Raw genomic sequence first — 17,980 nt, 5'->3', positions numbered from 1 at the left:
TTTCAAATAGAGGACAGAATATATTTCTGTGCTGTTTTTCCCTAAAGAAAAACTGAAAGATAAGAGGCAGGAGTTTCAAGTAACTTTGCAACATTTAGTTGTCAAACTATGAATGGAAATTGCCATCATAGGGACTGCATGTTTACTCTCATACTTCAAAAAAACTGCAGTGAAAATGTATCCACAAAGAAAGGAATCTCTTAGAAAAAATATTAAATAATGTCTTAGTAGATGAGCAGTGATTTCAACATAACTAAAACAAATATTAATTGAAAAGAACCCGGGAATACAGAGAAGGGAGTACAACGCTGTTTGGCGAGCAGCACTCACTGGAGCGGTACTGCAGGTGATGCTGCCTATCCAGAAGTTCTTTATTGGAATACAATTCCACTCATCTACATATAACACCCATCAGCTGGTACTGTCTGGTATCCGAGCTGCCTTTCCAAAGTTGTAGCTTCCCATTACTGATTATTTTAAGTACAAAATGCTACTCTCCTGCAGTTCTATGATTCTGTGAAAAGTTGGTGTGACAGCAGTATGGAGTTACTAATAAGCAGTGATGGGTTTTAGTTGTCCACCTTTTATTAAAATATTCCAGCATTTTTTATCAAGCTCTACTGCCCAGTACTCAAAAGGATCCCTCTTTGACGCAAGTAGGCATGATCCTTGTGACTGGGCTACATATCTGTAGGTGGGATATCACAGAATCTGTAGCCAGAAAAGAACCAGTACTCATAAAATTGTTGAAATTGTTTCAATTTCATTTGACCAGTTTATATAGCCATTCACCTTTTCTCAACCCCATACGTTACTTTGTTAGGTTGGCCTGTCCCACTGTAGACAGCTTTCAGATGTTACTGGTTGCAAGCCAGTTTGTTATGTACCAAATTCTGTCTTGGCTTGTCAAGTTATTGGAGTAGCTGCCACTAGTACCATCCTGAAAAGGCATAGAAACGTGTCTTCACAAATGCAGTAGCCTGCATTCAAGAGTTTAAATTAGTCTATTCACTGAGATGGTACGTACTGCGTAGTATCTCAGCTTAAGCTAGCAATTGGCCAGAATTAGAATCTTAAGACTCTGTACAGTTACCCTGATAAGTTTTGGGCTTTTTTTTTTCAGATTCAGGGATTTATTTTGTACGTGTAAGTCATGGATTGTTCTGTCACAACAGAGCAAGGTGTTGAAAGTTTCCTATCTATACAAAGTGTTTGTCTAGTCTAGTTAGTGTTTGTATCCTATACACTGGAGGCAATTTTACTACTGTTCATAATAGTGCAGATTTTGTGAAAAGCTGGTCTTCCTCCAGATGTTGTGGAATTATTCAACATGTGCTTGTGAAAATTCTGTTTCTTCCAAATGCAACTTACGTCTGTCATCCTCTGGCTATAAAATGATGCTTTTTAAATAAGTATGTCCACTTTAAAGGATATGCTATTGTTGAGTCATTTCCTTTAAAGTCAGTGTGGCTTTGTAAGGTTTCTCCTATTCTCCTTCACTGTAAAGATCTTCTGTCCTGCATATCTTACCTTTCTGTGATAAGATGTCCTTCTGTCAGCATTCAGTGTCACATGAGCATCATCAAGCTGGTAATTTCATGTTGGTAACTGCTGCGTGATGGTTACAGAGTGGTCACTGGTTCTGAAGATGCTGATTGGAAATGGTGCAATATGTTGTAAAGCCATTCACAGTGATAGAAGTCAAACACTCAGCAGAGTGGAGACTAAAAGATTGTGTTTTGTTGGGGAGGCTTCAAGTACCTGCTGCTGGTTTAGAATTTCTGGGGGAAAGGGAAGATCTCCAGGAATCTGAAATAAGGAGCTATAGCATTTACTTTTTCCTTAGTGGCTGTTCTAAGATTAAAAAAATATTTTAAAAGTCATGGTGCAGAAGGTTAAGGGTAAGAGTCTATTCACTTTTTTCCTGGCTGCTTACAGCTAAAAAATTTGTTTTACGGAAACTGAGCATGTGAATTCATACTATATGCTTTTGACTGCTATATGCGGAAGAAGATCAGTCAGCACCAGATGCAATTGACTGATTCCAAGTATTTATATGCATGCAATAGTGTGTTACAAATTCAGTCGTGGGATGGATTTCATTGCATCATTCGTTGCAGATTTTTGCAGTCAGATGTGTTTCCTGTACCTTACCATACACTTAGTAACATATGGGACCATCTTTCAGAGGATGATCTGAATACTTCCAGACTGTTTTACAGTATTTCTGTTTTCTGAGGTGGTCAGTAGTTAAATGTGGTGGCCCTCATAGGCGTGGCAGAGGAGCTCATGAGAACATTTTGGCTGAATTTCTGATGACGTTCATGAGGCAGAGGAGCAGCACCTGCTGTGATGGTAAAAGAGACAGACTAATTCCAGGGCAAGGCAGCTTTCAAAACCAGTTGAGCATCACGTGACTGTATAATTTAAAAGAAAAAGAAACAAGCTAGAACTTCAGCACAGCCATCTCCCCAGTATATGATATGTGAAGCGAATGAATATGGCCTTGAATACACTTTTTAATTTTTCAACACTGTATTTTGCCGACTTTAGTTCACTCTGTTGACTGTTCAGTCAAGCCATTTTTAAATTAAAAAGGAATACACGGTTGAATTATTTATTAAACAAAAGGTGCTTCCGTGCATGCAGACTACCTGAATGTTGAATTTCTTTTACCACTGGAGTCTGAAGAAAGTGCATTGCTAATAAGTTAAGAGATGGAACAACACTCCATCTTCAAAAACAAGACTTCCTCTGTCTATGGGGCAGACAGCTAACTTGTGTTTGTCCAGTCACAGAAGAATGTGGATCTCTATTCAAGTGTCTAATTTTGACCTTAGTGTGAAGTTGTTTCCTCAGTTTGGCTCCATAGAGACAAAATGTCATTAATTTCTGGTAGAGAAATGCGCCTGCAAATAATTTAGTCTGAATTACCTCCTAATTTTATGCATGCTCCTGATCAGTTAAAATATGTATTTGCTGGTAAATTAATGTGGAGGAACTGTAAACAAGTCGAAGAAGGCTTGCGAAAACTTTACTGTGTTACCATCAGCCTGTATGTCTCTTGATGTTAACAGTTCATCTTAGGGGCATAAGTACTTTGAACAGCCACCCTTGCACTGCTCAGCACTGTTACTGCTTCTGTGTTGGTGTTCCAGATCTGTGTACAAGCCAGCGTTTCTTCTATTTTTAGAGGAACATGGCCTTTGAGTACCTGATCTGATCTTGTCCCCTTCCCAGAAGAAAACAGCTCCTAGCTTCTGAGTAGACTGTCTGGACTTCAAATCCTTTTGGCCAACCTCACTGAATCTGAGGGAACATCTGTCCAAAGGTTATTTCTCATCACCGATGTGGGACTTGATAACTATCTAGGATTATAGTGATATGAGAAGTGTAATATGCTGCAAAAGGCTAGTGACCATGGCAGCAAAGAGGCTTTAGAGGAAGGTTTAGAGCACTCTGAAGAGCTCCCAGTCACACCAATGTGTAGGAGGGTGATTGTGAGCCTGTAGCTTTCCTGGGGAAGGGAAGCAGCGAGCAGTAGCGAGTGTCTGGGCACACCCTGGCTTTGATAGTTACAGATGGAGACCTAAAAGATTGCAGGGCCACAGTCCAACACCAGCACATGTAAAATAAGGCTCAGGATTTAGATAACTCTGTTCCAGCATACTGACGTGCATGGCCACAGTCCAACTCCAACACATGCAAAATTAGTTTCAGGATCATTCCAGCATACTGAAGCCTATGCCTAAACCAGTTACTGCCACAAGCTCAGCTAAATCAGAGGAGAGCGTTCAAAATAGTATTTTTTTCTCTTTTTTTTTTTTTTTTTTAACCATCAGAGTTTAGATGAAAAAAATTATATTTTTGTAGTAGAGAAGGGAAGCTGGGTTGCTGATATATGAGCTCCATAGGCAGCATTTCATATTTTTGTAGCCAACAAACAGTATATTATAGTGTAATTTAAGGCTGTTTTACAAAACATAGATACAGGTTGACTTTCTCAGATACATCATTAGTGTAAAAAAATCAATGAGCCTATTCATATAATATCATGTTTGAAGACATCGTGGTCTCAGTGTGCCCACAGTACACTGTTAAAACAATGAGGAAAAAAACCCCATACTGAACAGTTAAAGGATCCCTTCTCAAGATTAGAAGTAATTAATTTAATCAATATTTTTCCATTATGGCAAAACTCATGTAATTAACATATTTTATTTATAGAAAAAAGGGTGATAGTAAAATAGATTCAGCAGTTCAGAGTTGCTCACAAGTATTTTCTCAAGTACATTTTTGTGAAATGGGGAAAGAAGTTAGAAATTATACTGAACTGGCATGTACTGAAGAAGTTAAAAGGAAGAAAAATTATTTACAGAGGTATTTGTATTAGCTCAAAGCAGTCATTTAGTATGAAGGCAGCACTGGAAAGTAAAAGGTAAGAAAATAGAGATACTGGAAAAGTGTCTAAATGTTGTAACACACACCGTGACATTATTCACATTTTGGAGATGCTGTCAGCACCTCTGTAATCAGTAATCTGCAAATGGAATGACAGTCTTTAATTCTTTCTCATTTTGTTGAGGGGGAAATTAGTACTTTAGCCACCTGTACAGTTGGTTTTAGGAGACTGAGTCTATTGTTGGTTTCTTTCTTACTGGCATCTACAGAAAGATGTTTTTGTGACATTTAAAATAATTTGCATTTTTCTTTATTAGAATGATTTATTTTTTTTTTAAATCTGATGACCTGCTCCCAGCCTTTCTATGTTGATAAGATAATAATAATGAAAAGGGGTTTTCTTAATGAATAGTAAGTAAAAACTTGTCCAGTGATACCTGATGCCCTAAAAGCTGCTTATCATGTAGTCAAGTCTGTGGTTCTGACTTGAAAAATGATTTGTTTGTTTTTTCGATTTGCTTAAGCCCAGCAACTCAGGGTGAAACTTGGCTAGTGTTGTTATTAAATATTTCGACACAAGTACTCAAAAAATTTTAAAATATATTAATGAATTTTGAAAACTACATGGAGCTGGGTGTTAATTTGTGCCATTAAACCTCACAAGTTCTTGTTGGGCACATGGGAAGAACCTAGAGAAAATAGATCCAATACCAGTCTCTTCCACCCAGATGCACCATCTTTCCTACAGTTTACTGGCACCATCTTAAATTTTCTTCACAGTGTAGTCTCTACTCTGTACCAAATGATTCTGTTTGCTCCATATTTATTTTAGGAACAAGCTTATAATGAAGTACACCTTACCTGTTTGGTCTATAGGTATGTAGAGGTGCTAACATGTGGAAGACACATGGTAAGCATGGAAGCAAGAAGGCAATATATTCATTCACAGAAGTCCAGTTAATGGTTATTTTAGTTGATTAGCTAGTAACTTCATTTTGTCCCTCATGAAATTGCCTCCACAGATCCTTACTTCTGGAGCTTAATCAGCAGTAGCAATCCATCCCAGGAGTGGGAGATCAGGAGTACTTAATTAAAGAGGGACTATAAGGCAACTCTCCCAAATTGGCTATCTGATCTAGCCTTGGCATCAGGAGAGCAATGCTAGGTAAAAGTGTTTATCAAGCTCCACGTAGCCACTCCACAAATCTCAGAGATGGGAATATGATGCAGACAGCCTGTAGAAGCTGCTATAACCCGAGTAGTATAGGTTTTAAGGCCATCTGGTACCTGAACACCTGCCTGCAAATAACACATACAAATCCAAAAGCTGGTCCAGTTGGATAGCTTCTCTGCTTAGATTCCCCACTGGAATTTACTCCAAAAGCAGTAAACAATCTGTATGAAGTGTGGAAAGACCTTGTCCTCTCTGGCCAGTAATCAAGTGCCCATTTCAAATTTAGGTGACAGGATCAAAGCTAACACAGGTAAGTTAAGGGCTTGGATAAGAAAACTAGTGAAACAGACTTACATGAGAATCACAGACCACAATTGGCGGGAACATTTTTTTAAAAATCCAGAATATTCTGAGCTCTTTTAAGAAAAGGAGAAGAAAACATGCCACATGGAAGGTCTGAGAGCTAACACTGCTGTCAGAAGTATAAATGAACACCAGAGTAAACTTTGAGGATAGAAGGCAACATTGGCAAAATACCAAAGAAACATCCATGAGTATATATTTAAGCCCAGCACTGCTGATCCAAAGAGTACATATCTGCTTTGCTTATGAAAATACATGTTCTGGGCAGAGAAGTACAGTAAGGTGTTCTGGCAGCTCAGATGTGCGCTTCTGGAGAAAGCAAGAACAATCAGAAGCTCAAAACTGAGAGTAACTAGTGCTGCATCCAAAGCAGCAAACAGACTCATCATTCTGATGACTGATAAATCACATCCTCTTTTAAAGAATCAACTTTTCCTGTGGAAAGGTTGTACAAATGTAGTGGAACTTCATGAGCCTCATTTGGTAAACTCAGTGATTTGGGATCTGAAGTGCTTTGATCTATACAGTCAAATTAAGGATGTGGGATTTCAAAGCCGTGGTTCAGGAACAGCATTACTGAAAACCCAGTGAAGTAGTTGAATGGTAGAAGGGTTTCATGTGAAGAGTTTAGGAATGAAGATAGCAGGATTTTGAAACAAACCAGCAAAAAGAGAATTAGAGGGAATGCTGTAGTGACCTGTGGTCATTTGCTGCAAGCTCAGCTGTCATTAGGTAGTTGGAGGTTCCAGGATCTAGTGATAATACCGTAAAGCTGAAGTCTATTTAAGCCAAAGACAAGCACTCTCATGGCCATGCTCTGTGTATGTCTGAGTTTTTTTGTTGAATGCAGTGAAGGACTGTGCACAGGTCTGGCTGCATAAATTGTAATTTATACTTTTGAACTGTATGCCATATGTCCATGTGATTTTAGAGTGAGCACTGGAAGAGGATGAAGAATTTTGGTATGCCTATATGTGCATATACTTAAAAAAATCTTCAGCACTCTTTTCAGTTTCATTTGCTAATTTTTTATGATTCAATCTTATCAAAACTATCATTTCAATAATGTGCTCTGGTCCTTATTCAAATCTAAGTGTTTCATTGAGTTCTATTGGGCTGGGGAGGTATACAGTGACAAGATTAAAGTTTTGAGCTGACTTTTTTCCCATGCATGTACGAAGACTTGTAGGATAATGGTATTTAACTGTAATCTTCTTGGTGCATGGACCGTATTCCATTGATTTTGTATAACTGAACGCAGTATCACCTATTAATAAAACAATAAATACAGAAAATGAACTATTTTGTGTTTTATTAACAATTTGCATTTCATGTAGTATTTCACTTTAAGTACAAACTCATACTCTCAAATGGTAAGATGTAATTGCTGATCATGTATCTCTTTGTTCCAGACACTTTTATAAAAGTGTATGTATTATGTATGATGTGACCTTCAAATGTCATGAATGCATTGTGCAATAAACTGTCAATATTTGTGGCTATAAGGTACTAGATGACTTTTACAATAATTGGAACAGCTTTATTAAAAGCTTGGATCACTCAGCTGGTTAAAGAGAAAGACACAGGCCAGTGTTCATCTGGGAGTTTCTTTCTGCCAACTGTTAAATGAAAGATGCTGTAAGGTGCTTAAGATGTCTTTTTTCTTTTATTCTTTTTCTTTTTTTTTTTCTTTTTTTTTTTTTTTTTTAAGATTCAGTTAACAAGGTCTCGTGCAAAAAAATATTCTCTCCAATATGCTGATTTTTCAGTCCAGACTGGGCTCTGTAAGTTAATGGCAAGTAACCAACCCTGTGTTTTAAGTATTACATCTGATTTCTGTGTCTTTTGGTCATATGATTCTTCAGACAAATCAGGCATTTAAAATGTTGTACTCAGAAACTGTGTTTGAACTTTGATTATCTTAAATAGTTTTAAAGTTTTAGAATAACTTGAAAAGTAAGACTGCTAAGAACTCCAAAACAAAAACTCTGTAGGGAATTTGATTGAAATGAAAAGAGAGGATAAGAAACATCCTGTGATAAACACAAGCTTAATTTTGGTTATGTGTCTATTGATGTCTCTTTGTGGTTTATATATACAGCCTCTTGTGGGTTTCTCAGAATGCGTACCACCATGAAAAGTGTTAAGATACAACCAGTATTTCCATACATGCAGTATTGTCATGCAAAGTGTTTTGTGCCCATGGGGTGCAAAAAATAGCTGTCTCCAAGTGTGTCCTGTCTCCAGGTGTGGGCTTAAGGTGTGTGTGTGCTGCCCCCTGCCCCATACCCGGCCGCCAGTTACTAAGAAATTGCTTAGAATATTTTGCCTTCCCTTTCTCCTGTGCTTCAAATAATGCCCGGGTAGCTCCCTTGAAGCCCGAGGTATTGGCTATGACTGTCATTTGCACACTTACAAATGTTGCAAGTCTTACCTTATATAAATGATTATGAGAATTTTAATTCTGTTTAATTTAGCTTGTATTTTGAATTAAAATCTGCTGATGCAGTGTCCCGTAGCAGGGGCTGGACAGTTTGTACTTTTACTTGGTTCAGAGTTCTAAGTGGGAAGCCTGATGTCAGAAGTGGTATCTTTTTATTTACCAGTGGAACCTTCAGTGTAATCTGTATTTCTAATAATACAAACAATTTGAATGCTGCTTTCTCACTAGTAGGCCTCCTTTCCAATTCTCTTCTAAAATAGCTCTGTGTTTAAACAAATTCCCTGCCAATCCATAGTAACAGTGTAAGATTCCCATATATGGCCATTATAAAACCTAAATCCTTGATGGAACAATAGAGACAGCAAGTTGCTCCTGACCTAAGACATTAGTAACTCTTTCCAGAGGCCTAAAATATAACTGTAATATTTAGTAGTATTAGTCTCTTTCATTTGAAGCCATGAACTTCACTAGCAAAAAAGTGTATAGTGACATCTGCTAATAGGATTCTAATTTCAAATTATGAGCACTGGGCCGGATTCTGTTCTCATTTACATCGAAGCATAGTAATTGAAGCTCCTTCAGGTAGCTAGAAAAATAGGGTTAATTATGTCCCTAATTATACTCCTATTTTCTGCTATTTTCAGTATTATTAAAGCTTTTTCTAAGGATCAGGCAAGAAAAGTAAAGCATGTTTTCCCAGGAACTTTGCATGTCCTGTACTGCTTCTCAGGGAATGAGGTGGTCAAGCCCAGGCATACGTGCGTAAAGGCAGCAGCAATGACAGGATTAACACATTGAAGATCCTCTAACACTGTTCTTGAGATTAGATTCAGGATATAATTTTTCCTGCCACAAAATGGGCTAATCAGGGTGGTTTATAGATAATAAAAAATAAATGTGGTCACTGCCACTTCTCGTTGCGCCATGTTTTGTTTAGCAATTACAGGCAGTTCTAAAGAACTACAAATATTTTGAATTTCAGAAATACATGAAAACCTGGGATTATGTTCAGCTTTACAGACTTCTGGCCATATTTTCAAAGGGTTCTTTAAAAATGTCTGAAAAATGTGCAAGCGCAAACACATGCTTCTAAGTGTGATTACCTATTCTGTGAGTTGATTACCTTTTCCATGTGACTGCCTGGTTTTGGCTAATTTGGCAATCCTTGTGTCAACGAATTCCAACTGACAGCATCGATAATTTAGTCTGCACGATAACTGCAATTTAGCTCCTTTGAACATGAAAGTACTCTTTGTGAATTGCTGCACTTTCACATACACACAGCAAATAAATACTCTGGTAAAATTTATGGGACATGCATGTAGATGCTCCTGTGAAAGTTTGGCTGCTAACATGACTGAAGTCAGTGCTGCTACCTAAGAAACTGAAAACAGGTTTCTTTTTAGAATGTTTTTTTCTAATCATGCTTATAGACTCATCCCAAATAGGTAGACCAGCGGTAGAGAACATCTATGGAGTTTTCAAATAGTTCTTTTTCTTTCGCTCTTATTATGGATGGCAAGGTGCCTTTTGCTTTGAGTACACAGATTCACTACCCACCAAAGTTTGTCTTTTCTTAACATATCCACTGAATTTGGCATTGTGCCTGTGTAGCATCTTCTTCTGTGTGCCAAGGGCACTGCTTGCCACAGCAATAGCTCATTTCTGAGTAGACTATTTCAGATACCTGGTAAGATACCTGATGTAAATAAGGATTCACTGGTGTGCTTCTCTCTTTTAAACTGCTCCTGGCTCAAAATTGTTTATTTGGATTATCTGGTTCTGTGGAAATTTCCTTTCCAGCTACTTCAGTATTATTTCTGGCTTTTTGTCCCTCCTCTCTTGAGACGTAAGCATCTGTCTGAAGAACGGCTAGGCCTTCAAATACAGATCTTGTGGATTGCTTAATTTCAATTTCAGTCTATGTGGTGAATATATTTGCTCACATTTGGCCAGATTGGCTCTTTGGTTATGCAGCTAATCACTGCCTTCTGATATGGATGCTCAAGTGAACTTTGTTTACTTGCATTTGCCCCATAAAAATGTGACAGGAAAGACTGGCTAAAGTAAATTCAGAGACAAAGCTTGGAAGCCTTACATCTAGTGTATACATCTATACACTATTTTATACTGTGTTCTGTTATTTCCTGCACTCAAATCAGGAAAGATAGGGATGGGCAGGAAGACATTCAAGATGCAGACCTGCCTGTAATGGAAGTAGATAGATAGTAAGAAAAAGCAGTCTCTAATCTCACATGCATGTAGTGCATATCATGTAGACCACATAACTCAGTGAACCACAATGGCTGTAAGATAAGTAACTTCTCTCCTTCCTTCCTGATCTTTTAGCCTCAGAATTGAGCAGCCCAAAAGCCATAGCTCAAATCCCGGGTAAATCATAAATTTAATTAATTTGCTGGGGCTAATCCTAGTTCTGCAGGTCAGTAAAACATTGGTACAGTTTTGCACAGAAGCAGAGCTACCAGTTTCTACTTACGAAGGGGTCTCAGTAGTAGGAGGAGGGGGACATCCGTGGAGTTAGAATAAGCAACTCTTGGTAGAGCTGAAGATTTTTCATTTCCCACATACACTGCTGTTGGCAAAGTCTCTATACACCAGTTTGCTCATCAACTTTCTCCTTGCTTATCTGTTCTTTTTCTATGTCACTTTTCCCCCCCTTTGTTTTCCCTTTTAATTTAAAAGACTCAGTATAAATACTCCTGTTGTAGCAGTCAGTGAGACTTAAGTGCATTCTAAACTTAAGTACCTTGAGAGTAGGTAAATTTTGCCAAAATGGGGCCTTGGTAAGAACCTTGGGGTAGCATTTGATGGGGAGAGTCGGCAGCCTTGAATGTATCTTTTCATTGTTTGAAATAAAAGAACTTGGATGTAAAGCAGCGCATTCAGGTAGCGATGGCCTCCAGCACTTCGGTGGGCTTTGTAGACAGAGGAATTCAAAAGAAACCCCCTCAGCCCAGCTTTAAAGTCTTAGGAATGCTTTCACTGTGGGAAGAAAAATTCTTCAAGGTAAGGCCCCTGTTGGAGCAAAGCCTTTGGACCTATCTACTGTATGTCTACTTAAATCTAAAAGAAAACTCTTCAGACCACCCACATCTTTCTTTGCTTCATTGTTGTTTTCAGTTTGCTTTTTCAGAGGATTAGTGCTAGAGTAAACTTCATCGTCTCACTGCCTTGAAAAAATTCAATTTTGTGTAAAGTGAAAATTAGACTCTTAAATCTGCAAAGTGAGCTGTTTATCTTACAAATTTATTCTTTTTTATTGGGCCACACATATTCTAGATAGAAAGATAAAAGGCAAATGGATAACAGGCCATCATTTAGAGTGACATATAGCAAAACATAACTAGTAGGCTTAGTCGGTAAATTCCTCCTGAGTGGCTTGTTAGTTTTATCTATATATTTATCTATAATGCTGATATACTATTTATTGAAAATCAAAATAAAATTCTGCAGTTTATCATCATGCATTCTGTTTTTTTCACTTCAGAAAAATCATTTTGCACCCAGGAATTAATTTTTTCCTGAACCAGCTTGAGACATAACTATATGCAACTTTTGAGGAGGAAAAAAAAAAAAAAATCTGGACTCTTTAGGAAGCCTGGAATTATAAACTAGAACGTATATGTGTGTTTCTGGACTCATAAAGACAAAATAAACTTCTGCAGTATGTTACTTTATATACTTGTGAACAATTCAAAGTGACAGTTACTAGATTTCTAACTTAAATATTGTGCTTCAACTCTGCAGTCTAAGAACAATCAGAAAATGTTAAACAAGAATTTGATGAGAAAACTATCAGGTTTTACCTTTTAAAAATTAGCAATAACTTGATTACATGCATGACTAAGAAAAGAATTTATATATATATGTATAAATCACTGTATCATGCCCTTCTTTCAGCTTTAAGTGAAATAGTTTAGAGGGACCATTTTATAATAAATAATGAAATGCCTGTTAATGTTACTTTTTCCAGAGATGTGGGTATTTGGGTCTCTGCTACTGTGTGAATAGTTTTTGTTTGAGCCAAAATGTTTAAGTCTTTCTCATGTCCCATCACTTCCATTTAAAAGGCAATGCTGTGTAAATTGCACTATGTTTCCTGACAGCTTTAGTTACATGTCAAATGGGTAAAGGCAGAACGTTTTTAGTCAGTAATTCGTGGTTGAAATTATCAAGCCTCTGCATGCAGATTTTCACTATATGCTCTCCACCTCAAAAGAACCCATACAGTTCAGCTTTTGCACAGGGGTCTGACGATGTGCCCATGTGTATGGCACCTCTGAGGCATGCCAGGAGTATAAATCTGGTTCAGGGTGTCAACATTTGCCATGGTACTTTTTGGTGAAATTGTGAACTGATATGTGTATGGAATATTATGTGCCCCTCTAAGTACAAGTGAGTCTTGTGTGGTTTGAATAATTACTAGTTTAAAGTGCCCTACATTTTTGCAATTTTTATGTCATTCTTTTGTAAGTTATTTTGTTCCTAGCCTGCTTGCATAGTAGCAGCCTGTGCAAGATAGCTGAGAATTATTGTTTCTTTATATCTAGAGAGAGATGTTCTGGAGCCTCACCCCTTGTATTACGATGCAAAGTGTAGCTGTAAACACTGAAGGAGGAAACTCAGGAGCTGCGTGTGAGAGGGAGAAGAAATTCTCCTCATCTGACCAATTTTTCCATTGCCTTTCCCATAATATTAGGTCTCTCACTAGGCTGTGTGTTGTAGCTCCAGTGCTGAACTGTTGCAGAGGGAAGTTGATTAGCTTCCTTGTAGTCAACACCACCGCTGTTGGAACCCCTCCCACTGCAATCCTCATGTTTTAATATACTGATGCAAACTTTTTTCCCTCTTAAAAGCATACAGATTTTCACAATACTTATAAATTAAACAGATTCAGCAGAACAACAATCTCAAACTTTTTTTTTTTTTTTTTTTTTTTTAAACTAATAGGAACTAAGCAAAAGAAGAAATCAAACCAGCTGCTGACACAGCTGTTTCTTTTCTTGTATAATTCAGTTCAATATAAAGGTACCATATGCTGCTTAAAATGATGATAGGAAAGATGAAATAATTTAAGACAATAACAAGAAAATACAGAAATTGTCAGCATTCTGTCAGATTTAAAGAATGAAATAGACAGGTGTAGTATTGACATGTTTAACTTTGTGTTGTGTTAGCAGTTTTAGCGAGAACAACTTCTGACATGTGCTGAAGTGATGTGAGAACATTTCTGTGTTGCAGACATTGGAGAAGAAGCTGGGAGATCTGTAGGAGTCCAGCAGCCAGCTTTACTGAGAGACAGGAGCCTTGGTTCTGCCATGAAAGACTGCCCATATTGTGGAAAAACTTTCAGAACATCACATCACTTAAAGGTCCACTTGAGAATACATACAGGTGAGAGGAACGAGTGAGCAGAGCGCTGTTGACATGCCACGTGTGTGTGGGTTAATGTAATATGTGGCTAGGAGCCTTAATTCCCAATGTAGATTTGGACTCATTAGTTGGAGAAAGTCGTTTGAGAAAGATATATGACAGTCTTAAATAAAAGCACAAGGAATGTGTTGTTGGATAAAGACCACTATAATAGAATCATCTTTTCCCAGTTGAGGTTATTTCTGTCTCATTCCCTGCTTCATCACTGTTTCCTTCAATTACCCTTGTCCTTCAATAGCATAAGCCTGTTGGTTTCAGACTTAGTTATACTAACTGCTTCAAAGGCCTTCCTTAGCATCTGCTTAGGGATTCTGTATGTTTTTCTCAGAGTTACTATTTTTGTTCCATTTAGCACACTGATTTTTAATCTCTCACTGTTCATATGAATGCATCAGCTTCATGAATCTGCCTGTTTTTTTATTTATTTATTTTCACTAGAACTCACCCAGCTTAGTACATGTAAGTAGTAAAACTTACCATGTTTTATTTTAGGACCAGTCACAGCATTTCTACCCTACAGAGACTTACTACTGATCTGGATTCTCACTTTTTGTCACTCTTTGGGTGGTCTGCTCTCAGTAGTAGTAAACCATCCCACTGCACTTAAATTAAAATACCTTGTTTGCTTAAAAGTACATGTGTGCATGGTAAAGTTGACGTACAGACAGAGTATATGTTTAAGAAGACTTACTCTATCCATAGTTAAAATCTGACATACAGTGTTGATATCCATCCAGTTTGTGTCCAATGTGATACAGTTTTCTTCCAAGACTTAAGTATTGTGGTAGGCTTTGGGACAGTATGCAAAACTGGATATTTAGGAGACTTCTCTTTGGAAGCAGACATAGTGAACACTGCAATTGTGAAGTCATTCTCATTTTGAACCATTTAAAATTAATTTCAGAATTATCCTGCTGCTTTTCTAATTCATAGGTAAAATAAATTACATGAAGAAATACTTTCCAGTTGTACGTCCACCTTGAAAAGCTCCACTTTCACTGAAGTACCAGATAAACAACATTTTCCTCCCTTCCCAAAATAAACAGTCATATTTCTCCCATGTGCTTGCACAGATATACTTAATATTTGGATTGCAAGTATAAGGCCTGATATAAAAAAAAATGAAAATGAAGGCTGAAAATTATTTGAAGAAAAACATGTCACTGTTGAGATGTGAAAGTTGATTCATTGTATTTTTTTTTCTTGTTTTGCTGGATTGTGGATTAGGAGTATATATGCCACACTGGTTTGATCTGAATTTTAAAATTTGGCACCCTAAGATAGTTTTGTCTGATTGGGTTGCAGGGTAGGAATATTCTTTCCCATGTGCTGGACTTTGTGAAAACCCTATTTATGTGCTCTATTTATGTGCTTCCTAATGTAATAAAAGTAAATAAATGATAGTTGTTTTATTGGAAAATAATCTTGTAAATATTAGTTTTAAACAGTTTGACATTTTTACTGTTGGAGAAGCAAAGGAAAATTCTTTAAAATAACCTGAGGATATCCACCTCTCCCCTTTGCTTTATTATCTAGTGGTCATTTTGTTCTTGTTTTAAAGATAGCAGTGATTATGCATTTGGTATTTGTGGCTTAGAACTGGTAGAAAGTAAATTAATTGCAATGGAAATAGTCCATAAAACTTGCATATTAAAACTGACTAAACAAAATTAAAACAAGAAAAAAATAAGCCATGTATAAAATAACAACAGCAAAAAAAAAAACCACCGTACAGACTGTTGAAACAACATTTGCAATATATTTAAAAACCATTATCATTTAAAAATAGATAAAGATCAATTTCCATTAGGTTGAGATCAAAATATTAGTAAATAACAAGAAGAATATGTTTAAATGGAGCAGTATTTTACATATTGGAAATAATCCTAATAAATATTATAAAAATGTAAATTGGCAAATTACTAGAGTTATTAAATACAAATTAAGTTGCTTTGCAGTAAATGGAAATGATGTAATAGATACCAGTTATTAAACAAATACCGGTTACCTCATACTTACCAGGGACAGTTTCCTGCCTTTTATGTCACACTGCCTTTATTATATGCCTGGATAATATAACTGACTGATAAAAAACACTTTACTATGTTTCTCCACTACATTAACTCAATTACCGTTCTTGTTCTCACAGCACCTGTTTGTTAGAGATGAGCTCAAGCAGTTCAGCAGAAGTCAGGTTCCTTTGAACATCTGTGTGTTTGGAGGCACATGAGTAGGTTGGTTTGGTATGCATGCCAAGGCAAGACCCAACGTCTGATCCAGCCGGGAGGTGCTTCTGTGGCACTTGGCCCAAAAAGGCTAGAGAAGCTGTTTAATCCCCCATAAGACGAGGAACCCGTTCTCTATTTTAGAAGAATTAGCTAGTGTCCTGGGTGGCTTTTTATTTCTGTTGGGTGTTTAATGGTTGCAACCTTCTCCACATTGAATCTCCATTTCTGTGCAGTTTGCTATCATATAATAAGCTTACGAAGAAAAAGAAAATAAAATCAAGGTTTTATTTAGCATGTTGAGTAGAGTTCCAACACACAAATGTAGATTTTTCTTCTTACCTATTTCAATGATATTCAGCCAGGAGGAGCTTTAAGGGGAAGATGGTAAGATATGATTTCTGAGTGTTCCCATATGATAACAAGAAAAGGGCATAATTATGTGAAATTAGTTTCGCCTTTCTTGCTCTAAAAGCAGTTGAAGGATGAGACAATTTCTTAGTACAGCTCTGGAGAGAAGAGAGGAACAATTGTCTGGGCAAAATGCTTCAGAGCCTTGGGGCTTAGAAAGGACAGACAGAACTCTTGTAGCCCATCCTAGATGACATTTTTAAGTTGACCAGTGGATGATGACAGACTGTATGGTCCTGTTTCTTCAGGGCTACCTACCTCAACTCACACAACCTCACTGCGTGAAGAGATGCAGAAATAAGGCTAAATAATGTGTATGCACCCTATCACATAGTACATGTGGGTGGACTGGCCCTTTTGGGATTCAGCTTCCTGGTTAGAAAATAGTATATAATACAGCTGAAAAGTTTATAACATTGAAGATTAAGAGATACTCAGACTTTGTGAAAAAGAAAACCAGCTAGACATCTCAGACCCATAATGTGCCATAAGCAGATGCTTGCAGAGTTTCCATTTTTCCCTTCTGGCAGCAGCAATTTAGGGTTACTTCATTCAGAGAGCTGAGCAACATCTTTGTGTTCTTGAGCACTCTTAATTCCCTCTGAAATAAAATCAGTGGGTCAGTTTTTAGCTCCTGCGAAGGTCTTTGGACTGCAGAGAAGCAGTGTAAAAAAATATGTCTTCTGCTCTACTTTTGACAAGGAACACGTTATGTAGGACACAGTTTCAGAGTAGCTCTAGCGCCTCTTTACACTTTGCATTAGCATTCAAATGCTACTGCAGTCATAGACTAGTTTGGGTTGGTGTGGTCATTAGGTGCTCAGGTGTATTCCCAGTCTGACTGGCTCAGTTAAATGCCTTGATTAAGGAAAAAAGAACAATGTACATGAGCATAGTAGAGCCCTGAAGAAGGTTTGGGCTGTGCCGAACAGAAGAAACCTAAGAAGGAGGGGTAGGAAGAAAACACTTGGCAGGGCTGTGTCCATTGACTGAGAGCATGTTACGATATGTATGACACATCTTAAACATACTAAATTTATTATATACATTTACAGTGTTACTGCATTTTGCCTTGGAAATGCGACCAGTCAATTTTAAAACTTGCTTAGATGAATCAATTGAATACGGTAAAAATGGTGCTGTTTTAAATGAATTCAACTCACATTTTCTCCCTAAAAAAGACTGCCTGTTGCCATTGTCTGAAGGCACTTGTAGTGGGATGAGCAATATGAATAATTAAGGAAAATGGGTATGTGTGCTCCAAGAGGAGACAGTTTTGGTATTGAACATCCTTTATTCTTATATTTCTAAGATGAACTAAAAGGACTTTTCATTTCTCTAGATTTCTCCAGATTTCCCATCTTTAACATTATACAGCATGCCTTTTCTCCTGTCTTAATGACATCCCAAACTTTTGTTGAAAATAATTGATTGAATTTAAATTTCCTTAAAAGTTTAAGAGGTAATGTTACAGTATAAATTTCCTACCAAACACTAAGTAGGGAAATA

The 17,980-nt window shown here is 37.2% G+C and overlaps 1 protein-coding gene across 1 annotated transcript in view; it reads left to right on the top strand.

Moving 5' to 3' along the window:
* Window positions 1–17,980, top strand: part of ZNF536 (zinc finger protein 536) — a 184,507-nt gene that overhangs the window by 40,813 nt on the left and 125,714 nt on the right. The window contains exon 2 of the mRNA XM_065662622.1: window positions 13,644–13,796. Within this exon, the coding sequence (XP_065518694.1) occupies window positions 13,644–13,796 (153 nt within the window). The remainder of the gene's footprint in view (window positions 1–13,643; window positions 13,797–17,980) is intronic.

Source organism: Lathamus discolor, chromosome Z (genome assembly GCF_037157495.1).
Source record: "Lathamus discolor isolate bLatDis1 chromosome Z, bLatDis1.hap1, whole genome shotgun sequence".
NCBI classification, from domain to species: Eukaryota; Metazoa; Chordata; class Aves; order Psittaciformes; family Psittacidae; genus Lathamus; species Lathamus discolor.
Note: the sequence above shows the minus strand (reverse complement) of the source record. Positions and strands in the feature narration are given on the sequence as shown.